Consider the following 25,270-nt stretch of genomic DNA (forward strand, 5'->3'; position numbering starts at 1 on the left):
GAGAGTAAATGTAAATATTTTATAATTGCACGGTTTAAGATCATGACAAGCCAACGAAATTGTTAATAAAATGAAAAAAAGTTCACCAAAAACACACTTACGGTTACGGAATTAAATTAAATGAAATTCGGTACAACTCCCTTAGTACTAAAAAGTAAAAACGTACTTATCATTTCGGAATTAAAGTCGATACAACTCACTATATGGGCCCTAGTTCGTACAAAATAAATTGAAATAATCAAGAAAAAAACAAACAAAAATGCCATGAAAGTAAAAGTGAGACACGAAACATGTTAGTTTCCTCGCATGCCAAGCATGTGTCACAAATTTAAGCAAGCACTTGTCGAATAAGCCTCTCAATTTTACACACGTCCCCCGTATCGCAAACCGAGTAACAAAAAAAATACTACGCTCACCGATGACGTATCACATTCTAAATTATACACTCGCACAGTCCAATTTGGAATATTCGGTTTGGAAACCCCCAGCTAAGTTTCTATATAAAACCCCCACCACCGCCTCTGAAAAACCTAACTAGAAACAAACCAAGAAGAACATGTGTGAAAAGCTCAACAGAGAATACGAAATTTGCGAAGAGATCGGCCGTGGACGATTCGGCGTCGTTTACCGCTGCTTCTCCGCCTCCTCCGGCGAATCATTCGCTTGCAAGTCCATCGATAAGCGCCTCCTCGTCGATTCCACCGACCTCGAGTGTCTCCAGAAAGAGCCTAAAATCAATCACTTCCTCTCCGGCAACAATAACAATATTCTTCAAGTTCACGACATCTACGAAGACGAGAATTATCTCCACCTCGTCTTCGATATCTGCGATTCGCCGAATTTGTTTGACCGGATCTCGAACAACCAGCCGCTCTCGGAGCCTCAGGCGAATAGGTATTTCAACGATTTGATGACGGCGATTGCGTATTGTCATCGATTAGGGATAGCGCACCGGGACGTGAAGCCGGAGAATGTGCTGTTTGATTCCCGAGACAGGCTGAAGCTCGCGGATTTTGGATCGGCGGAGTGGTTTGGGTGCGGGAGTGAGATGATGAGTGGAATTGTAGGCACGCCTTATTATGTGGCGCCGGAGGTTTTGTCGGGGCAGGATTATGACGAGAAGATTGATGTTTGGAGTTGCGGTGTAATTTTGTATATAATGTTGTCCGGTGTGCCTCCGTTTTACGGCGACTCGCCTGCGGAGATTTTTGAGAAGGTGTTGCGGGGGAATTTGCGGTTTCCGAGCAGGAATTTCCGATCGGTGTCGTCGGAGGCTAAGGACCTGTTGAGGAAGATGCTGTGCAAGGATCCTTCGAGGAGACTCTCCGCTGATCAAGTTCTCCGTGAGTACTCCTAATTCATTTCTCATTTCTCATTTTGTTGTTAAGTAACATTAAGGATTCAACATTTCTCATAAGCGGAACTCTGATATCATGTTAAGTAGTCAGTGGAACGAGATCTTATGCTACAACAAACGTTATGCAATGGAAAATAAATTAGTTTATTAACGACAAATTAATGTATTGCAGGACATCCGTGGGTGCTAAATGGAGGTGAATTACTGAATCATATGGACTAAGCATGAAAAGTGATATGAGGAATCTCAGCCGAAAGATTTTGCAGCGCGGAGAGTTGGAGATTGAGGAGGACAGATGACAGATCCTTTATTTCTAGTTGAAGATATTGGAAGTGAAGTAGTTGTGGTCCTGGGAAGTAGTAGGTTCAACGAGATTTTGAATGTATGCAAGTGAAAATAACAAGTGATAATGTATATTACTGGTAGGAGTTGAGGAATTGTGGTGCTTGTACTTTGTACCCAATGTTCTGTTTTTTTTTGGTTTGGCAGTAGAGTTTTTCTCCTGATCAAAAGGCTGATGATCCATGTAAAAATGTGGTTGTAATCAAGAGCAGAGTTTTCTGAGTTTCATATGTTACGAGGCATGTGATTGTTGTTTCATTGTTCCCACTTGCTTGCATTTAAATCTTTTCTTAACTGGAATCAGAATCCATGGAATATGCTTAGAATAGGAAATAAAGTCTTTGGGCCTGTTTGGTTCCAGGAAGCAGAAGCTGCTTCTGGCTTCTGCTTCTCTTGACCCGTTTGTGTAAAGAAGTAGAAGCACTTTTAAAAAGCTGAGAATGCTAGCTTCTATCTCACAGTTTCTGCTTCTTTTCCAAACATTTTATTAACTTCTTTACTTCTCACTTCTACTCCACTTCTTTACTATAAGCAAGAAGTCACTTCTTTTAAACTAACCCAAACGGCCCCTTTATATGTGAGATGCTACTAATTTACGGTCAAGATATATCCCGAGTAAACGCTATTCTCTCTGTCTCGTCTATTTTGGAATAAACACGTATACTAAAAAAAAAGACGCATATTAAGAAAAAAGTTGGTTGAATATAATTTTACTTCATTCAACATTAATTAGTATATTGATAAGTAAGAACAGAGTTGAGTTTAAAAAATTTCACAATAAATATAGGGATTTAGTGCATTGAGAAATGAGAATAATGTTGAGTTTCAAAAAAGTCACAATTAATATATAGATAAATTTGTATTGAAAGAAGAGATGAACAAATATTTTAGGACAAATTTTTTTTTCAAAAAAAACTTATAAATTGAGACGGAGAGAATACTACAAAATATCACTCGATAAACCGATCTGAGTAGTAGAAAATCGGGTCAAAATCGAAATTGATTAAATTTAGTCAAACTCAGTTTGGCTCCGTGTACTTCGAAACCAAATTTAGAAGGCTGATGGTGGAGGTGAAATTGTGGTTGTAATCCAGAGCAGAGTTATCTGAGTTTAACGAGGCATGTGATTGTTGTTACTAGAGTTTGTCCAAGTAATTTCATTGTTCCCACTTGCTTGCATTTAAATCCTTTCTTAACTGGAACCAGAATCCACGGAATATGCTTTAGTGTGCTCCTAATCTACCATCAAGGAATGGGGGTGAGAAGAGCATCTCCTATAGTCTCTTTAGAGGGGCTCTTAAATTGAAATTTGAAGAGGATGGTCATTTTTTTATTCCAATAAGCTCCTAGTCACTCTTAAATTTTCTAAATTTCTCTTCTCTTTCTTCAATTCTAAGAGCTAGTAGTCATTCTTAACTAATATTTTATAATAAATGTGTAAGAAAACATTTGCTCTCCATCTACTTTCTTTTGTACTTTTATGCACATGACTTACTTTTAATAATATAAAATAAAATGAGGAGTGAATATAAGAAGTGTTGTTGGAGTTGAACCCACGTTAAATCACTAAGAGCTAATATTTTTATATTATATTTAGGAGTGAGTTAAAAGACTATTGGAGATGCTCGAAGAAAAGATTCGAAATGCGCCGAGTAAATGCTCTTACTGATCTTCTACGTCACCTAAACGAAAGGCGAAAACAAAAAACGGCTCATTCATATTTAATGCCCGGCTGATATCATCCATATATTCACGTGTCAATTTCTCATACAACATCATCAATATTTATAGGGTCTTTCTAGTGTGTGCTCAGGGGCACATATTAAGTACTAAATTTGATAAATTTGGTGGATTTTGAATTATGGACTTGATGTATATGCAGGGGATCATTCTTATTTATGATTAGATGACCAATAAAAATGCACCAAACTCATAGGAGTTAGTGCTTATTGTGTGTCCATGGGCACACCAATAAAAAACCGATATTTATATATGATATTCCCATTAAATCTCATTTTATAAGTAACTTTTTAATTTTTAATCCTCCTCCATTAGTTTTCTCCTGTCATCCTCAACTAATTCGTTTTTCTCTCCTTTCCCCATCTCCTTTTAATAAATACTTATTCTGTTCATTTAATAACGGTGAAATGTTCTCTAAATATTTTTCTTTTTGATTTTTCTCATATTTTTTTTTCTTAAACACAATTTCATTAATATAAGAAATTCCTCTAAAGAGAAGATACAAAAGAAACACCGACCGAAGCCACTCATATCTCATACTTATTTAGATGATTTTGTGCGGAACAGTATAAGTGTAATTAAGATTGGCTTTAACTTCCTTAAAAAAAAGATTTTCTTTAACTCTTGAAATTCTAGATGAGCAGATTACTTAATATAATTTAAAACTCGATTCAAAAGGGGTTTCGATTTGAATCCTTCATCCTTATTTATTTAATTTAAGATTTTGATGCTATTATCTACAGTCAAGGAATGAAGTAGAATGCTACGATAAGTGCCGGAAAGGTCTTTTGATTCGATCGAGTGCTTAGGGGTCATTTGATAAATCTGAACAATTAATATATGAATGAATAATACATCTGATTGGTCTGAATGATTAAAAAATCTGAATTCTGAATGAATAATATTATTTGATAATTTTTTTAAAATATCTGAATGACAAAATTTTTAATAAAAAACAAAAAAGTTAAATAATCTTTCGATGAAATTTATATGTAATAACTATAGAAATCTTATAAGTGTTTAATATAAAATATATTTAAAATTCTAAATATAATGTAATGGTTAATTTCAGGGTAGTATTACGTGTATGACTCGTTCCGCCAGAGTTTTTGAAATGAATAGGTCAGCACAATTTAAGATCCGGTCAGCTGCAACAAGTGCATCCCAAACGAGATGAATCAGATGTTTCGGTCAGTTAGACCTTATTCAGCTCTAATCAGGAGTAAACAAATGAGCTCTTAGTCAAGTCAAGTTTTCATTTTCTCCAAGGATTTTTTTTAGTATTCCTTCTGTCCCATCATGTTCCTTACATTATTTCTGGACATGTATTTTGTAATTTTTGTAAAGTATAGTTTTATAATATTTTTTTATTTTTTATTTTTGTGAATTGATATTTAAATTTTAATTCAAAAAGAATAAATTAAATAAATATTATAAAACTATACTTTATAAAAACCTAAAAATAGGTGAAAACAATGAACATAAACAATCACATGAGACAGAGGGAGTATAAAATAGTATAAAACACGAATAGAGTAGATGAATTCGTGTGGTCTATCACTATTTAATTGATAAATACTCCCTCTGTCCCATTTAATTCTTTTCAACTGCTCGACACGCATTTCAATGCTCTTATATAAAATATAGCTCCGTAATTTTATTTTGAGATTTTCTTTTTCTGAATAAAAATATAACATCCAAACTTTAATTTAGAAAAAGAAAATTTTAAAAATAAATTACACAACTACACTTTACAGGAGTATTAAAGTCCGTGCCGCGTCCCCATCTCCCAATGTATACTACTCGGGGGACAGAGGGAGTAATAAATAAAAGATGAAAATAGTGAGTTGACAATGTCTATAAATTTTAAAAATATACTCTTATTTTTGAAAAAATTTGAAATCTGAAAAAGACATATTAAGGAAAATTTTTAAAACAACATATCCGAATATTATTTCTATTACGGAGCCACAAACCTGCTGCCATTCCATGCTTATGATCAAACACTCCCCATTACTCCTACTCTATGATTTTAAGATAAGATCACTTACATATCCATGTCAGTGTCTATTGATACAGTATCAGTTTATGTATCATTCAGTGAAGTGATGATACACATTGTCGGAAATGAGATGAGACTGGCTTTATTGTGAGAGGACTAGGCAAGAGGTGGCGTGGAGATAAGTTATTATAATTCCAGAAGTGGACCAGCACCGATTGATAAGTTAGTACACCTAACTTAGAGTATCAATTATCTACTTCTGCTTGCATTCCAAGACACCATAATCATGTCCTGTTGAAAACAACTTAATGTTTCAAAATCGAAACACTTTTTAATCCGGGGCGTTTTAGTGAGTTTAAAATAGTGTTTTTTGTTTAAAATAAAAAAGTAAAATAGAAGTTAGAAGTAAATTAAGATTTATAAATGATTAAACTGTTTGAGAAATAAGTAGAAGTCTGAAATAAAAGCTAGCATTCCTAGCTTTTTATAAGTGCTTTTTAACTTATTACACAAACGGTACGAATAAGTGCTCATAACTTTAAACAAACACCCACTTAATAATATATATATATATATATATATATATATATAATAAATTAGAAAGTAATTAAAATTTAAAAAGATCAGTTGCTAGGATGTATATCTTAAACAACTTTATTATTTTGTGATTTTCAGGAATAACTTATCAAATTATTAATAATATATTATGTTATTCAAATAAACAAACTATCGATTTTTATTTATGTTTTATGAATAATAAAGTATACATTAATATAGAAGTACCCGATCATTCGATTGTAATTTTCGCTTCCAATTTATATTTTAAGTTATTAGTTATAACTTAAGTTGTACGAAAATCTACGCAAAATAAGATGAGAATTTAATATTTTTAAAATTTATCTTTTAATATAAAATTTATAAAATAAAAGTAACCTACATACGAGACAAAACATAAATATATTTTCTCAATTTGTCCTTTAGTAATTATGTCTCATTAAACAAAATGTAAATAAAACGAATACTCGTACTGTCTCCGTTCCATTCAATTGTATGCATTATTTTCTGACACGTTTTTTAAGACTCGTTTAAAGTATAATTTCATAATATATTTTCAAATTCTTTTTTTCCTGAATAGAAATTTGATATATAAACTTTTATTCAAAAAAAATTTAAAAAAACATTACAAAACTATACTTTATAAGAGTCTCGAAATACATGCAAACAGTGAACGTGTACAGATGATCGGGACGGAGGGAGTATATTCTAATTTAATGAGACGTTTTTTATATTATACATGATTATAAATCAATCACGGATAATGCTACGTGCTCTAAAAATAATTATTCAAAATTTTTTATCAAATGATGTGACAGACAAAAGGAATATATGATAAGTGATTGATGTATATACAAGAAGTCTCATTATTATTGGAGTGAATACAGCGGATCAGACTTCGACACACTATTTGAAAAAAAAAATTGAGATAATTTTTTGGGAAACCTAGTAATATTTTCCATTAATCACGTATGTTTTTGAAAGTCAGTATAAGCATATGCAAAAATGGATATATAGTATATGCTGATAAAAAATATGTATAAACATACTCATATTTTTTATAATAGAAATGTTTGGGGTACCACATATAACTGAATAAAATAACACATCCAGATATCCAGCCAAAAGAAAACATATACAAATAGGTGGCAACAATAATGGAGAGGGGATCACAAGTTCACAACACCCCTGATGCAGTGGCCATGGGCTCATAATAAATTCACGGGAATTCGAATAATAAACAATAATAAAAACTGCGTCATGTCTTTGAAAGTTGAAATTTGAATTTTATATTTTATCTTGTTATCCTTTTCTCCCCTGAGTCGGTAAGTTGTATATGCGGCAGGGGTGTACAGGAAAAGGCGAAACAGAACAACCCAATCCAAACCGATTATATTTCGTCTGGATTCAAACCGAAATTTTTTAATCTGATGAGTAATTGGATTGAAAATGTAGTAATCCGATTTAGTTGGGTTGGATATGGGCTTCGGATTTTATAAACCGATCCAACCCATCCCGATTGAAAAAGATGAGAATATATTAGATTTATCAATCCCGTCACATATTAGCCTAGTCTATTTAGTTTTATTGTATTTGTGTGCTTCTTAAATTTAATATAGTAATTTTTGTTTGTTATTTAAATATATATGAGATTAAATTTATGAATGAGAATATGAGACTAAATTCATTATTATGTTTGTCAAGGAGCACACAAACATGAATATTGTTTGTTTGCTATGTAAATGTATTTATGGCTTTAAATTTATCTGTTTAAGTAGCAAACAAACATGAATGAGAATATGAGATTAAATTCAAGAATATATTTGCTCATTATTTGTCACCACTTATTTTTTTAACTGAATTCAATTTTATGTTTTTGACAAAATTGTTAAAGTAATTTTTAGTGTAAAAAATTGGATGTTGAAAACCTATTTGACATCAGCGATTATAATATTTATTAATCCAATCAAACCGATCTAAACTGAAGTAGTACAAATTGATTTGGGTTACAAATTTATACGGTTCGGGTTGAGTTGAAATTTTGAAAACCCGACTTAATTGGGTTGGGTCGATAAATCCGCCAACCCGCCCAACCCAAACTGCGTACACCCCCATATGCGGGAGCGGCTAATGCTCTTCTAATATATCTTTTATAATTTATTTTTGAAATTTACTTTTTGAATATAATTTAACTATTAAATTTTTGTTCAAAAAAAAAATTCTTAAAAATAAGTTATAACTCATATTTATATAAAAAAAATTAAAGTGCGGGCCAAATAGATAATGTATAGAATTAAATGAGAAAAAGGGAGTAATATTCTCCCGGTTCCTTTACATTTTATGGATATAGGTTTAAGTTATATTAAGACTTTTATAAGATATAACTTTTTAATTTAATTTAAATTTTTTATTCAAAAATAAATATTTAAATATAAATTATAAAGAGTTTAATATATCTATCAGATAAAAAAAATATTAAAATAAACGGAAAGTTAAGTTTTTAATATCGGATTGCAAAAAGGTTTTACAAAGCTTTTTGATTAAAAAAGAAACCTGCACCACATGGCACATGGAGAACCATAAGGATATCTCATGCTGGTTTGATTAATTACTTACTCCATAAATTACATAGTAGGTGAGGTCCTACGTCAAACGAGGTGTGCTTTTGAATAATAGGGTGCTTATATTTGCATTATTTTTGTACATATACATCTAATATCTGTGTTATCAATCAGAGTGTGTTATCAATCAGAGGAGGTGTGCTTCTAGACAACTGAGTGTGTGCTCACGCTGCCTTATTTTATTTACATATATATTAATATATTAATTAACATTACAGTCCTCCTCTTAATATTACATACACTTTTTTTTTTTGAAACAAATATTACATACACTTTAATATCTAGGAGTCGTCTAATATTTAAATTAATTGAAATTGAAATTGAAATTAAAATTGAAATTTATAATTATATTTTTATTTAATATTTAATATGAGTCGTATAATTAAAATTGAAATTTATAATTATATTTTTATTTAATATTTAATATCTAGGAGTCGTCTAATATTTAGCTATGTCACAAATATATCAATTTTTAATTTTGGGAATAATATATATTAAAGTTTTTAACATAGTGATATAGATATTATAAAAAATATTTTTATAAATTTTAATATTACGTCATTAATAGTACGTATTAAACATTTTATGTAGGTCACCTTGATCATAGTAGATATGTATCACTGTTACAGATATCAATCGGGTCGATCGAAATTGGTTTCGCAAATACCAAAATTGAACCCAAACTTGAAAAGTTTAGGAATTTTAAACCTGAACTTGAAGGATATTACACGAGTAATTATTATTTATTCAACAAATAATATTAAATATATATAAAATATTAAATATAAATATCTTAATTTTGTTTTAATTTTATTATATATTAAATAATAAATATATTATAAAAGATATTATGTATATATGTATGTATGTATATATGTATGTATGTATGTATGTATGTATGTATGTATATAATTTTTTTTCTTCCTACTTTATACTTTATTTGAAAATTCAAATATAATTATTTATTAAATGTATTTGTGAAATAATAATAACAAAATTCATTAAAAATTTGAAACCCGTGCGCGGAGCGCGGGCTAAAACACTAGTATATTAATATATTAATTAACATTACAGTCCTCCTCTTAATATTACATACACTCTAATCGTTAATATTCTTTATTATGTTAAAAAACTCATGAATACGAATTCAATAAAATCATTGACGACTATATTTAGTTTTATAAATTAGATATAAATTAATAATTTATCTCATATTATGAACAATCTCTACAAACAAGAAAAACAATAAAAAATCGAGGGAGTAATTGCTAGATATCTATATTATACTATACTAAACCAACATGGATATAATTTGTGGTATAAAATTTTAGTTATAATTTTTATTTGGTACTCTCCCTCTGTAACTACGGGTTAAAGGCTAGTATATGTATAAGTCATGACACTGATCTTGCGCTCCGAGCGGGCAACCACGACGTGGTTCATCAATAATATCTCAACAACGGTTTTTCTAATGGTGTGTCCATGTGCACACATTAAGCACAAAATTTGATAAATCCATTTAAGTTCATGACACTGATCCTGCGCTCCGAGCGGGCAACCACGTGGTTCGTGAATAATATCTCAACAACGGTTTTTCTAATGGTGTGTTCATGTGCACACATTAAACACAAAATTTGATAAATTCCTCTAAGTTTTGATTAGCTTACACTCTTGAATAATAATGAACCCTCAGCATTTACGACAACCACACATAAGCATCTAAATTCATTTAGTGCTTAGCATGTGCCTAGTCAAGCCTCCAACAACTTCGGTACAAAATCAAAGAAAAAATAGCTCTGATATCAATGAAGGAATTATAGACTTGCAAATTAGTATAAGATAACATAATTTTGAGATTCCGATGAAGTTGATTATGCATTTTCTTATGCGTCAAATGGAATTAGACCATTATATATGTGCTTCATCAATCCTTTTCATCATAAAAAAATAACTTTCCGCTTAATATCACATTTAAAGACACACAAATACCATTATAACAATAATGTTATAAAATTTAACTTATATATTAAATACCACCTAATCAATATTATAACATTCAAATATATAATATGGATCATGTTTCAAATAGAACCATTAGACGTAGAACCATTAGTTTATTTTTAGTATTAGTTAGGGTTCTGCAGCATAACTGCACATGACAAAAATGTCTTATTTATGTATTATATTTTGAATTTACTTTTGAACAAGCACAACGATGCAAAAAAACATGTATTTAGATTTAGATCTTGAAAATCTATGAAAAAAATAGGATTCTGCAGCAGAACCTCAGTGGTTCCATGGTTCTATTTTAAGCATTCGTTCTCTCTTGAGCGCGATCCTATATTAATTAATATATATTTTATTCTTAATTACATGTAGCTGTATTTCAGAAGCAGAAATTTTGTCCAAGGACTCGGGGCCAGTTTGGCCAAAGTTTTTCTTTTTGACGGCTTATAACTTAAAAGTCAGAAACAGATTATTTGTAAAGAAGTTCATGCTTTCCTGCCTGCATCTGCTTTCTTTTTTAAATACATCAAATAAGAAAAAATGATAAGCTTAATACTCAATCCTGCTAAGCTGAACTGAGCAAAATGATACTGTCACCTCATATTGTGTATGTAGCAAGACTTACTAAGTAAGATAATTAATATCACATCATGAAAATAAATAAACTCACTCTTTAAATCTTTGGTTGTTGCATATAGGATCAGTTCATACCAATTCAGTTTAACCATTCCAATTGCAAGTGCTGAGTCTATAAACACTGAAGCACTGTGGCCTGCATTTGTTTAGATAGGTTAAAAAAACTGGACAAAAAGACTTGACCTGAATATTTTTGCACACTCTGTCCCGGAATAAGTGAGCCTCCTCTATTTACACGCATTTCAATGAATTCGGTAAAAGTATTTGTAAATAATTTTTTTCTGATTTTTTTGTTTTGTAGTGTCTCCCGGTTGAAAGTTTGTAGTGAACTTACATGCATGATTCAAGACACAGAGTAAAGTTCGTTGAAACAATGTATTAGAGCTGAGCCTTAAAAAAACAGATAAACAAATTTGGTCATACTAGTTACAAAATTACTGAAGAGGCTTCCCAGAATGTAACAATGTAAACACACAAACAATTGTACTACTTAATAGCAGTATCTACATCCTTTATTTAGGTTCCAATTTTGCTGATATATTAAACCCGCCACTGTACTGAAACGCGTCGCTATCATTCACATCTTTTCTGGTGAATGCATTAGCATCATAGGGATGTGCTGGAGGACCTCCGTTTGTGTGTCCAAAATCCGTCGCAGATGAAGATGCAGAAGTCGTAGAATTCGTGTTCAGTCCATCATTCATTAGTATGGTTTCTAGTGTCTTGACCACTTCGTTCATTGTTGGACGATCTGCAGCTGACTCTTTGACACATTGCAGTGCCAAGTCTAAGTACCTTTCGAAGCCTGCAAGATTGGTGAGCGTTTTGAGAGACGGATCCATTAACTCCTTTAGGCCGTAATTCTCTTCTTCACTTTTGTCTAGCATGATTATGACCTCGCGGACAATGTACTTTCCTTTCTCAATTGGTTGCCTAGCGCTTAGTAGCTCAAGCATTACCACGCCAAAGCTATATACGTCGCTCTTCTCAGTTAGTTGTTGACTCATGTAGTATTCAGGGTCTAGATAGCCCTGTGATGAAGATGTTAAGATGATTAGTTAAAGTATTATCTTATGAAATTAATTAGTTTAAGTGGATTTCAAACATGAAGAACTTGTTTGGTGATACTTACTAATGTGCCTTTAACTTGAGTAGAAACATGCCCCTTTTCACTGTCTGAAACTAGCTTAGACAAGCCAAAGTCTGCAACTTTTGCTGTTAGATTTTCATCCAACAATATATTCGTGGATTTCACATCTCTGTGAATTATAGGAGGGTTTGCAAGATCATGTAGATAGGCTAATCCTCTTGCTGAACCCAGAGCAATTCGAAGCCTCCTCTTCCAGTCTAGATGAATGCCAGACTTCCCTAAAATGCACCATCACAACAAAGATGGAGATTTTTCTTAATTACAGGAAGCATGTTTAGTTCATGCAACATAGGGAAATTTATGGGCATGCTATTTACAAGTTGGAGTGGAGTAAAAGAAAGTTACCTGACAAGCTTTCCCTAAGAGTTCCATTGGGCATGTATTCATAAACCAGCATCTGCTCTCCTTGTTCAAAACAGAATCCCACAAGGCCAACAAGGTTCTTATGATGAACACGTGAAAGCAATTCAATTTCAGTCTTAAACTCTAGTCCGCCTTGCATTGAACCTTGTTGAGCTCTTTTAATTGCGGTTATTTGCCCATTGGGGAGGATTCCTCTATAGACCTTGTATATTTAAAGGGTAAACATGGCTTAAAAATAAAGTTGCAGAAAACTTGGATATCATATTAAGCAAGGAGTTTGATGGTCTACCTTGCCATAGCCACCGGATCCAATCTCATTAGTATCAGAGAAGTTGTTTGTGCATTTCTTGAGCTCATCATAGGAGAACCATCTAGCTCCCTTTAGTTGTGGTGCACCTCCACTGTCTTTTCCGCTTGGAGCCCAAGATGCTGAATCACAATATCCCAAGGAACCAGTCACAAAAAAAGGCTTAAACATACCTTAAGAGAGATAGCAAATGTGAACAGCAGTTTGTATATCAGACAGACTTACCAAATGGTTTGCTTAATCCAATGGCTCTCTCTGCAAGCTTCTTTTGCCGAACAGCATATAATCCTAGCCCAACAAGCACCAGGACCATAATAACAGCTAAACTTATTATTGCTGCAAGAACACTTGAGCTAATAGATGGCCCACCTTCACCTGAAGCATTTTTAAGTTGAATAAATATTCATTGAAAGATAGGTAGACCTTCAAACATAGATATGCATATACAGAAGAAATATATGTGCATAATATGTACCTCGGAATAAATATGGAAATGCTATAAAATAATAAGGACCGAATTCGTTAGGAGGCTTGTAAGTCTGATTGCTAAAAGCAAAACCCAACCTCTGAATCTCAGTCCTACTAAAATGTTTTCCATCTGATGGAAACAGACCCATCTGCACTTGCAGATAGTCGTCGCTATTGAAGTATGGATTATCCAGGGCAACTGACCCTGGAGTCAATTCCAACTTAACCCATAGGCTCATTTCTAAAGAATGGAAAATCGTAGCATTAGACAACTCTCTGAAGGAAGGGCCTCTGAAGTATAATATCCCTTCGTATGGATATGCACATTCACAGCTCTGAGGGTTGAGCTTCTGACCAGAAGCACAAGATTTTTTTGCACAATTAGCTACGCTAGTTGAGTACGACTGTGATGTTTGTTGTTGAAGCTTACAGAAGTCCATATTTGCAAGACCGTTGTTGCATACAGGATTTCCTATCAACCTAGATACAAATCACACAGGTTACTGGTCTGAAGCACATTTAAGCACTATATTATGATTGCGTAAAAGAACTTGCTTACATCAATGTATTTTTATATCCAGAACCTAGTGTTACAAAGGATATGTTGTTGTCCTGCAAATCAATGAGCTGCAGCTGCTGGCTGATGCTGATACTCATGTTTAATGTATTGTCAAATGCATTATTCCTCAGTTTCCTGTGAAAAAAAAGAAGCAAGCAGCACCACAGATTCATTATTCTCTCTTCTTCTTTTTTTTCTTTTGTGAATTGTATGCAAAAAGCAACTGAAGTATATATATCATCTTACACTTGTTGAATCTGGTTAAGACCAAAAAGGTCTTGTGGCACTAGCCCTTCAAGTGAACCATATTCAAACACCCTGCACATTGCAGCAGAGTTTTGCATTAGAGAGGTAAGTTATAATGTAATGCAATCCTAGACCACATTAATAATTAGTACTTACAGAGTCGTAAGTGATGACAGGGTTGAGAACCATGAAGGAGCTTCTGATGGAGTAAAGGAATTGTTACTCAAGTCCCTGAATGAAGGAAGCACGGTAGTCACTCTGATGTATAAGTTTTCTATCACTTTATTCAAATATTCACTAGGTTCAAATGTTATGACATACACATAATTGAGGGAATTCATTCCAGTCAAGTCCGGTATTGGGCCAGTAAGTTTGTTGTGTGCCAAATTACTGCAGTGTGATGTCAGATAGTGAGAAAACACAGTATTTTGAATACGAAGTACACAAAAATATGCCTTCACATTTTTTCTGAAAATTACTCACAGTTCAACAACGCTGATGAGATTGTTGAGGCCTGGCGGGACTCTGCCTGTTAGACCATTTCTATCTAGCCGACTGTTGCAGATGAAATTATGTTATGATCAAGGAAATCAGGGCTAGTTACAGGTTGGCGTATATCTTAAACAAAACTGAGGTTGAATTTAAGCAGCAAAAATATAACTCACAGAACTTCCAGTGTCTGAACGTCTCCAATTGTACTAGGAATGCTCCCACTTAACTGGTTTCCATCAAATAGCCTGTCATTTTTGCAATCACAGAAGCATTAGTGTGATAATTAATAAATTTCAACAAAATAAAACACTTATCCTCAATTGAGACTCAACTTACACGTGTATAAGTACCATGTCTGAGCTGAAAAGTTCTTTAGGTATTGAACCTGTAAGCTGATTCTTGTTGAAATGGCTACAAGGTAATTGTACATTGGACATCATGAGTTTTTAGGAATAATGACCTGTTGTTCATGACACGAACAAAGGTGGCTTGCAAGTCAAGTAGGAGAGTACATCGAAATTTACTTACAAGTGCTTTGCCTTTTTAAGAGAGTTCAAGCCCGGGGCAGTAATTGATGAAATAGGGATAGATCCACTCAACTGATTATCTGCCATGTCTAACCAGTAGAGATTCGACAGATTACCCAAAGAACGAGGAATACCTCCAGTGAAGTTGTTTGAATTCAGTGCTCTGCCAAAAAATATAGTTTGTTGAAAGTCAAATATTATCAGAATCCTACATAGGAGTACATTCGAGTTGAGGGTAAAACAGAAGTTCTTACAAAAAGGATAGCTCTGGTAGATTTCCCAGTTCAGTCGGAATAGTGCCAGTGAAACCACATCCGGCAAGAATTCTGAAAATAGATCGTAGTATATGGTCAAAAAGAATGTCGGATACATATAACCAAGCCTCCTTATTCTGCTAGCTACTCAAAACAGTCTCAACAAAGATAGAGATAACTAAACAGACAGAAGACATCGATTTAGTATATAAAAGTGGATGGATACGTACAATGTGTTGAGATTTTTCAAATTGCCTAGACCCGGAGAAAGGGAACCTGTTAGACCTTTGTTGAATGACAGATCCCTGCAACATAGATAGATCTGCTTATTACTACTAGTCTACCAAGAAACTTCCTTTAGTCACATAACTTAAAAATACTGGGAAATATTTCACATATTAGACGATTTCTGGAAGATGTTCTTCCACAGGTTTTATTAGGGGTGAGCAAAAAACCGAATTGAAACCGAAACCGAACCGAAACCGTTAAAAACCGATGAAAACCGAACCGTATAAAACCGCACCGAACCGAAACCGCAAATTAAAAAACCGAACCGATTCTAATGGTTGCGGTTCCGGTTTTAGATTAAAACCGAACCGAAATAAACCGAACCGAACCGATTATTTAAAATAAATAAATAAATATTATTTATAAATTATAATACACATATAAATATAAATATATAAATATATTTATATTAATATATCATGAACCATAACTAAGTAATATATAGAATTTAGATTATAGTTTGGTATAGGTTGGAGAATACTTGAATTAGGTTCGATCCTTTTTACATACCTTAGATTTTATCCAAAAGAGTAGTACGAAACATACTATCAAAATTATAGACTCGCAGCCTTGGACTTTTTCATCGATCTAATACCGTAAAGATACAAAAAGATAACTTTTAATGTTGTAAAATAATTTTTAAAGATTCAATACGTAATTTTTTTCCTTTTCTCATTTCTTGCGGTTTTATAATCGAAACCGAACCGACTAAAACCGAACCGAGTTTTTTGAAACCGTTTTATCATATTAAGACTTCAATAGGGAGTAATTAACACTATCAAAGCGCACTGAGATGTCATACAAGGATTTCAATTCGCTGAGTCCCCCAATGTCGCCACTCAATTTACCCACAAGTCCCATAGTTGATAAGCTCCTGTATAATCAATAACCACAATTGTCAACAAGATTGAAGGTTCTACATACCTTATGCAGCAGGCAAAATGATTTTCAAATGTATGCATCTAAATGAATATTCTTACAGCGCAGTCACCCTCGACTTCTCACAAGTGACTCCTTCCCACGCTTTACCACAAGGATCGTTCGACTTCCCCCAGCTTGGTGGAGTATTTTGCCACTGATCCTTCAATGATCTCAAGACTGCCACTGCACCAACCACTTATCATATCAGTTGTCATCTTCTTAATAAAAACAACCATACTTAACCCCCACAATACAGACTAAGTTCTCTTTAGACTTGTTTATCACAATGCTGCTTCTATACCTCAATTAACAAGACATAGAAGGTCTCAATTTTTTTTTGTTCTAGTAATTGATAGTTATAAATCTATAATCATAGTACTCTTGAAAAAAAAAATCATTCCAATTATATTACAATCTTCTGAAAAAATGTAGATAAAAACAGATACAAAATCTGAGCAAACATTCCAAAACAGCAACATGGAAAGTGAGGATTCACACATACCATCACCATCATCAGTATTCGATAAAATTCCCCGAATCAGCGCAGAGAAAACAAGAACCACCAGCACCCTGAAGAGCCCCATCTCAAACAAAAAGAATCCACTTTCAACTCCCTCAAATTAGATCATAAATACCCCCACCCCTGTCCTGAGATCCACAACACTAACCACCAGGAGCCTTTTTCCTTAGTGGAGGCAAGTAAAAACCACTGAAGGGGTACAGCTCCTTTATGCAAAAATGTAACCCAAGTAAATAAGTTCTCAAGTAGCAATGATTAAACTTATCTTAAAAGCCAATTCAACTCTTGTTTATTCTCTTTCCTCCAACTACTGAAGAGAGGCCTTATGATCATGCTTAGTTTTGCATTAAGTCCACATCATAATAAGCAAAATGCATGGGTTTTTTAGTTGTGTGCCAGTGCACCATTTTACTATTTCTTTCTCCGGCCTGGTTAGAGAAAAGACAATGGACTAAGAGTTGGATTTTGACGTCCGGGAATCTTGTTTGGAATTGCCGTCCCTGGGGGTATTTTATTCGGGGGTACGGGGTCATGGCCAACTAATACAAGAAAATGGTCGTTTATGTGAGATGTTGGTGTTATCGACACTTGTCTGGACCTTGACCTGAATTTTAGTCCAGCGGCTAGATATTTTATTTTATACATTTGCGAAGAGGCTGAGATGCTGAAGGGGTTTTATGAAGTGGGATAAGTTCAAATACACTAAGATATTGAAACGGATTTTATTAGTCGGGTTTGATATATTTATATTCACTTATTTGATACAAGTGAATAAAAACTCTAGCATCTACTTTGCCACATAACTTATAGGAGAAATCTAAACCCAAATCGATAATATATTATTAAAAGTTACACTCCAAAAATGGAATGAAAGTGAAAGTACATTTACTTTCATTTACCTTCACTTACTTTCTCACCTTAAAAAACTTGAGAGCGGGACCTAAAAGTAAAAACCAATGATATTTCGGTACAGGGGTGCTCGCGGTGCGGTTTTTCTTTAAAATCGCAAACCAACTCGCATATGCGGTTTAGTTAAATATTCAAATCTCGACCGCACCGCGTTAATCACAAACCACATAAACCACATGTATGCGATTTGTGCCGTCTAACAATTTCCTTTTTAAAATTATATAAATTTAAAATTAAAAATTACAATAAAATTTAGAAGTCACTAAGTATTTTTGTCTCTTCATTAAGTGGCCTAATCAACATTCAACTATGGTCACATTACAAATACAAACTCAGAAAACAATGTTATATTAAAAAGGAGTACAACATTTCAAGAATCGAATACAAATTAGAGCTAATATTGAATTACAGTAAGGACTATTAAATTGGGCAAATATAAAATATAATGCATCTCTATATGGACTCGGTCTATCACAGTCTATCACGAAGTCAGTATAATCTTTTAATAAATAAAGATGTAATATATTAATATAAGAATAATATATGTATATAATTATATAATATAAATATTATATATATATATATATATATTTATATGCGGTGCGGTGCGGTTTGAACCGCGATACCTAAATATAAAACCACAACCCGCACCGCACGGTTTGTAAGAAATTCAACACGCGATCGCACCATAAAAATTTAAAACCGCGTTTTGTGATGCGGTGTGGCGATTTGTGCGGTGTGAGGTCCGGTGAACACTCCTGTTCAGTATCACTAGTGCGGTAACGAGGTCTAAACAATTACATAAGTTGCGCGTCTTCTTTCCTTCTCTTTTCTCCTAAATAAGTTGCGGTCCCTTTTAGCTCAGTTTAGAAAAAACAATATTTAGGGACTGTTGGATCAGTTTAAAATAAGTACTTTTTGTTTAAAGTAAAAAAAGTAAAGTAAAAGTTAGAAATTAATTAAGTCTTATAAGTGTTTAAAGTGTTTGGGAAAAGAGTAGAGTTATGAAATAAAAGATAGGAATCCTAACTTTTTATAAGTGTTTCTCGACTTTTTACACAAACAAACAGTACGAATAAGTGCTTCTAACTTAAAATTGGCTAATTTTAGGGGTCATTTGTTAAATCTGAATCAAATTTCTGGATGAGTAAAAAATCTGAAGGAGTAAAATTTCTGGATGAATAAATTTTTTTATCATTTGTTAAATCCGAATCAAATTTCTGGATGAGTAAAAAATTTGAATAAATTTCTAAGAAAATAAAATATCTGGAAATAATATAACTAAAATATTTTGCCAATATTCAAATAAAGACCACAAGCTATATTTACATAAAAATATTATAAATGATAAATTTTAAATTTCCGAAGAAGTAAAATTCTATATAAATAAATAATTTAACTAATACATTTCACAAGTATTCAAACGAAGACTATAAACTATATTTACATAAAAATATTATAAATGATAAATTTTAAAATACATAAAAACCAACGTGAACTTATAGCAAAAGGAACTGGTACAGGTATGCAGTACTTTCTTAACCATTCGGATACATTTTATTGGCCATGTCGTCCAGCAGATATTAGGTCTCGTCCAGAGACTTACAAAACTCAAACAAATGATATGAACCAGGAATGGTTCATGGTTCAGCTACTTTAGGCTCGTTCAGGGGTTAACAAATGAGCCCTTAGTCAAATTGGCTAATTTTAGTTAGAAAACTAAGAGCGGTGTAGTGGAATGAGATTTTAAAGTATTTTTTTCATTCATGAAATCCAAAGACCGAGGGTATTCGATTGAGAATGTTTGAAATCTATTAAAATCTTGAGGTATTCAATTGAGATTTTAAATTATGCTACAATATCTGATGGTATTCAATTGGGATTTAAATTATACTTTAAAATCCGATGGTATTCAAGTGCTGATGGATTTTTTTTGGATTTCATAAAATGATGGATTTTGTGGCATTATTCAGTGTATTTTAAGTTTTTTGAAATCCCACCAAAATCAATGGGATTTTGAAGTATTGTACTTAAATCCTATCAACTCTGCGACATTTTATCAAGAATCCGCACAAAATTAAAATCACATGCAATCCATTAAAATCCATGGACAAAAAATAATCCATTAAAATCCCAATCCAATACACCCCCGTAGGTTTAGTTAGAAAATTAGTGTGCATGCAGGGCCCTCGTTATTATTTGTGAGATGAAATCAATTAAAATTTGTCATATAAATTTGACAAAAATTTATTCTATATTCTCTAACATTTTTTTGAAATAAAATAATATTTTATTATAAATATAAATTCTGAAAGATAAATCAAAAGAAAATATATAATTAATTAAATTTTGAATGATTTTACATAAATACATTGATAATCAAATTAAAGAATACTTAATGATGTTAATTATGACTTATCCGGTGTATTGGATAAATTAGCCATTCTGTTAAGGAAAATGTTAAGGACCTCAAAAAATTATTCCAAAATTTACTGTTAATTATTACATCATGTATAATATATTCTTCCTCGCCATTAATGATCACCATTTTTCAGGTAATATGTGTTCTAGTTTAAAATTATATTTATATTTTAGATCGTATTCGACTGCAAATGTTGTACGACAAAAATATTATATTCAACACAGTATTCAGTAATTATAAAATTTCTTAAAATTTCAACAAATTTTATATATTCAATATTTTATCTCTATTTCCTCTCTTTCGAGATCTTATCTTCTCTCACTAAATCGTTATCCATTCTCAGATTCGTTTCCGGTCAACCTTTGAAGTCACATTCACATATACTTGGGCCATGCAAGTTATGGCTTTTTGACGTGACTTACACGGTTCAATGGAGCTGAGGCCACATGACCAGATAAAACCTAATACATCTACATTATTTGTTTTCAAAGAATTTCGTGATAGTTTTAACCCCTATAAACATGATGCGTAGGACTCTTGTATCAAGAATAGCTTGAACATTTTCTCCTCTTTTTTCAAGGATCAGCTACACTTTTCATCATTCTCCATCCTATTCTTCGTGATATTCTTGGTGTTAGGTACTAACTCATTACAACAGAAGTATGAGTTTGAGTGATCCGAAACATATATCGATAACGCATGTATAGACAATTATTATAAAAGGCATGTCTTAGTCACAAAATATGGGAAAATTGTTGGATACTAAAGCAGTACGAATTAGATTCCGATTCAAGTTAGATTTCAGAATTAGATTCTAATTGTAGTTAGGTTTTCAGAATTAGATTCTGATTTTGCTAAGTTTGATATGATCATATATTATTTGTTATATGTGCTCACGGTGTAGATTTAAGTATCGCTCGCGAGCGGATGTTTGAGTATCCAAATTTGATTGATTGTATATTGATAACGGTTTTGATTAATAATACAAGTTGAGATGTGGATTTTCAGCGTCATATACTATTGTCCCTTGTCCCTGTGTTTTGCATTAGAAGTTTAATTGCATCGAAACAAATTCCCTTAACTATTTTCTCATGCTGACATACACTTTTGGAAAGTTATATTAACATAAACTTTTAGAAAGTTACACTTAACTATAGTAACTTATGTAATACTCCTTCTATCCCTTTCATTTCTTAACATTTTCTTTTCACTATTTGACACACACTTTAATGCGCCTATAAAACATAGTTCTATAACTTTTTTTTCTAAAATTTTCTTTTTATGAATTAAAATTTAAACATCGAACTTTTATTCGGAAAAGAATTTTTTTAAAAAAAAAATTATGGAACTATATTTTATAGAAGCATCAAAGTGCGTGCCACGCTCCCGTCCCCCAATGTTAAGAATTGAGGGGAACGGAGGGAGTAACAAATTATTTACGAGACCATGCGGATGAAGAAAAAGGACTAAATTACTTCGTTTATAAATACTTTTACAAACAAATCTTCTAAAGTAAGACATGCCCCTAACAAACTAAAAAAAAAACAAAAGATCTCTATATCACAAGTTCCTCAGCGCTATTTCACAAACACCTTCTTATAAATCTAATCTGAGTCAGGCTGTACACGTACTTGTAGTTAATTACCTGAAGAAAATCTAATCCGAGTAGTTTAAATAACGTAAGGAGCTGGCGAAGGCAAGTCCTTGACAATGCCACACTTGATGGCATTGTCCGGAATGTTATACTCATCCTTGAGTGACCGCTCTGGTGACAGAACACTGAAGTATAGTTGCTGTCCTAAGTAGAATCTCTCCCACATGTCGGACCGTAAGTTCCACATTCCGGCATTGTCGAGAGTTGTCATCACTGCTGACCATGAGTTCGGGAACACGTGGATCGTGTGCCGGCTCACGGCATCTATTAAATTGTAGAACCTCCGCTTATCGGGTGACCATTCCCCCCTTTCCATTCCAACCGCGAAGAATGAGAACCCGTCTAAGTGGTATCCTTGGATTGTTTTCTCGTGATTCTCGAATATGATTTCAATGAAGTTACGGTATGTGGCGTTGACAACGTTTGTTTCTATGATCAAGGGCTTGTTGTCTTGTGGAGGTTCATCTTTGATTGTATCGTATTTGAAAACAGAGTCTGCTTTGCCAAAGTACTCTGCAAGTTTCACTGGAGTTTCCTTGTCGATGTGGGAGACACCGTTGAGGCCGAAGCGGAGCTTCCCATTGACATTTCCCCTGCTGTTGACAAGCTTGATGGTGCGGGTAATGTTGATTCCTCCGTAATGGTATGAGCCTTGCGGATTAGGACGGGCCGCGCTGGCTGTGAGGTTCCATCTGAAAGAGCGGAATTGGTTCATAGACAGGCTGATTCCGACTTTCGTCTCTTCTGGCCCTGGTGGCATCTCTGGGGAGGGCGGTCCGTTGCCATTGGCGTAACGGACGATGGCAACGGTGGTCATGGTTTGCTTTATGAAACGGGAGGAAACGATTAGGTAATAATCTTTCGGCGTCTTGTCAGCGGTTATCAGGACGGACATACATTGCCCGACATGGATGTCGAGGCTATCGTACATGTTTTGCACAGTGTGAGAGCCCTCAATTTCGACAAGCTTCATGGAATGTTCCTGGAACCGGAAATTAAGAGAGGTTCTCATCCCCACGTTGCACATTCTGTATCTGTATGTTTTCCCTGTTTCCATTGTGAACATAGGCTCCGCAGGCTCACCAGGTCTAGCAGATTTTCCGTTGATCTGGATTCCATCAGGCTTCCCCACAGACCGTCCTGCATCCAAGATTGTCTTAAGGGCCTTGTGTCCCCTATTATACCAATCCCCAGCAATTACATCGAACTCTTGGGCAGGTTTATCAAAAGGAACCGGTATAAGCTCACGGCTCTGAATACTCAGGGGACCGATTCCCCCTGAAGCCCTGAGCATGCCGGTGGTGGGGAAGTAGACGTAGCTTCCTATTTGATCCTTCACCTGCATTTTGTAGGTGAAGTTTGTGCCCGGCAAAATGGGGCACATCGTACCCGGCATACCATCCTGCCACGAGTTCTTTCTGTGCTGAACGCCAGCAAATGTAAAAAGAAGAGGCTCATCTATATGGTTGAAGACGTTGATAACAAGGTTATTATTGGAAGTGCAGTTAATTTTAGGACCAGGGAACTGACCATTGATTAGAATAACTTGTTGCGGAACACCCAATAAAGCCATGGTGCCATACTTGACATCCCAATCCATAAAAATATAAGGGTCTTCACCGAAAACAACCCCTGCACTACATAGCCACAGCAACAACTTTGCTGCTGTGACCAGCGGAGATCTTCCCATGCTCGCGACTACTAATACTGCTAATTACCGATATACAAGCCTCAATATCTTTGGTTTTAAAAACTATGTATGCAGAATGAAGGGACTAACTCGCCGCTGAGTTAGCATAAGAATTAACAAGAAGTTGGGGGCGACAAGTTTTCATCTTGTAGATGCAGCTACACCTTTTTATAGGAAATAATAATGTCTATATTTGTGGCTCCTCCTAGTTTATAGCCATGCCTAATGCCTTCCTCCAACTTCAGAGACCCCCCACTTATTAAGGAGTATCTATCTACTTATCAACTTTCTTTCGTGTTCTTCTTCTGTATCTATGTAATATTTGATGGTGCAACTCAATTAAAGGGAGAGGTCATTAGTGTCCGTCAAGAAACAAAATTACATTCATGCAATCAAATTACAACTCTTATGTAACAGATTCATTTTTATTTTTATTATATTAAAGCATGTAACAATATATATGTTATGCAAATGATATTTACCTATAATGTAGCAGCCTAATATTTTTATGGTGAAATTCGACATTATTCTACTTCTATGGGTTTTTTTTCATTTTGATAAGCAAAGATATGATATTAGGATCTCGGTATTTCTTACACACAGTGGATTGAGTACCACCCCAGCCAAAAGAAATCACCTAAACACTGCCAGCCTATCTGCATGGGAAAATATAGGACTCAACAGCTGTGTAAGAACATCCGAGAAAACACCAAGCTAGAGGCATACTACGCAAAATAACAGACATAAACTAATGCAAGACCTAGATACTAGTACCCCTACGCAGTTCTACTTCTATGGTTGATTTCAAGATTATGAGCATCACATGATAAAAAAAAAAAATTATATTCAAGAGTTATCGTAAACAAAAAAACCTAAGGGGTCGGATCCGGATAGCAACAGCTGCCATGTTTTTCTCTTCAAGGAAACAAATTTCTGGACACAGAATATTAAACTGAATTTCTTACTTAAATACAGAACATTTTGAGTTTCTAAAAATTAATACAGATAAATTAACAATCTTATAATGACCCCCAAACTGACAAAAACCACCCTACTAAACCTGATTATGCTCCTGCCAAAGACACTGGATCTGCTATCTTAGCTTTCCTATTTCCAACAGAACTAAATTGCAGAACAAATTAGATTCAGTTCAGATAATCACAATTCACAACTGTGTGACTGATACCCATTATGAAAGTGCAAAAACTCTTTCAGCCCTGTGAACAAGAAGTACATGATA

General features: G+C 33.7%; 3 protein-coding genes across 4 annotated transcripts; 1 reads left to right on the top strand and 2 right to left on the bottom strand.

The window, feature by feature from the left end:
• The first annotated feature begins 477 nt into the window (after window positions 1-477).
• On the top strand, window positions 478-1,957 carry LOC108206052 (phosphoenolpyruvate carboxylase kinase 2). Its single transcript, XM_017376226.2, has 2 exons — window positions 478-1,343; window positions 1,530-1,957. The coding sequence occupies exons 1-2, from the start codon at window positions 557-559 to the stop codon at window positions 1,577-1,579; spliced, it is 837 nt and encodes a 278-aa protein (XP_017231715.1). The 5' UTR covers window positions 478-556; the 3' UTR covers window positions 1,580-1,957.
• A 9,659-nt stretch (window positions 1,958-11,616) lies between these two features.
• Window positions 11,617-17,555, bottom strand: LOC108203807 (leucine-rich repeat receptor protein kinase HPCA1). The gene is made up of 19 exons (XM_017373210.2): window positions 17,338-17,555; window positions 16,895-17,018; window positions 16,717-16,788; window positions 15,857-15,931; window positions 15,627-15,698; window positions 15,374-15,535; window positions 15,182-15,256; window positions 15,019-15,090; window positions 14,837-14,908; window positions 14,675-14,743; window positions 14,510-14,584; window positions 14,354-14,425; window positions 14,108-14,242; window positions 13,556-14,028; window positions 13,306-13,455; window positions 13,063-13,202; window positions 12,756-12,975; window positions 12,393-12,628; window positions 11,617-12,291 (listed from the first exon to the last, which is right to left on the bottom strand). Exons 1-19 carry the CDS (start codon window positions 17,417-17,419, stop codon window positions 11,773-11,775), a joined length of 2,895 nt encoding a protein of 964 aa, XP_017228699.1. The 5' UTR covers window positions 17,420-17,555; the 3' UTR covers window positions 11,617-11,772.
• Window positions 17,556-22,139: 4,584 nt separating this feature from the next.
• Window positions 22,140-24,167, bottom strand: LOC108205281 (L-ascorbate oxidase homolog). Of its 2 annotated transcripts, XM_017375176.2 has the most exons (2): window positions 23,871-24,008; window positions 22,140-23,763 (listed from the first exon to the last, which is right to left on the bottom strand). In XM_017375176.2, exons 1-2 carry the CDS (start codon window positions 23,871-23,873, stop codon window positions 22,357-22,359), a joined length of 1,410 nt encoding a protein of 469 aa, XP_017230665.1. In that variant the 5' UTR covers window positions 23,874-24,008; the 3' UTR covers window positions 22,140-22,356. The 2 variants fall into 2 exon arrangements, with proteins under 2 accessions (XP_017230665.1, XP_017230664.1); XM_017375175.2 differs by having other exon boundaries at window positions 22,140-24,167.
• Window positions 24,168-25,270: the final 1,103 nt, after the last annotated feature.

The sequence above is a fragment of the Daucus carota genome, chromosome 1, assembly GCF_001625215.2.
Source record: "Daucus carota subsp. sativus chromosome 1, DH1 v3.0, whole genome shotgun sequence".
Taxonomy (NCBI): Eukaryota; Viridiplantae; Streptophyta; class Magnoliopsida; order Apiales; family Apiaceae; genus Daucus; species Daucus carota.

Excerpts from the sequence above, each read along its gene's own strand:
- LOC108206052 (XM_017376226.2), top strand. The coding sequence starts at position 557 with ATGTGTGAAAAGCTCAACAGAGAATACGAAATTTGCGAAGAGATCGGC. Across the intron at positions 1,344-1,529 it reads CTCCGCTGATCAAGTTCTCC|GACATCCGTGGGTGCTAAAT; the intron begins GTGAGTACTCCT and ends AATGTATTGCAG.
- LOC108203807 (XM_017373210.2), bottom strand. The coding sequence starts at position 17,419 with ATGGGGCTCTTCAGGGTGCTGGTGGTTCTTGTTTTCTCTGCGCTGATT. Across the intron at positions 15,257-15,373 it reads CTTAAAAAGGCAAAGCACTT|CCATTTCAACAAGAATCAGC; the intron begins GTAAGTAAATTT and ends ATTACCTTGTAG. Across the intron at positions 15,091-15,181 it reads GACATGGTACTTATACACGT|GCTATTTGATGGAAACCAGT; the intron begins GTAAGTTGAGTC and ends CAAAAATGACAG.
- LOC108205281 (XM_017375175.2), bottom strand. The coding sequence starts at position 24,030 with ATGGGAAGATCTCCGCTGGTCACAGCAGCAAAGTTGTTGCTGTGGCTA.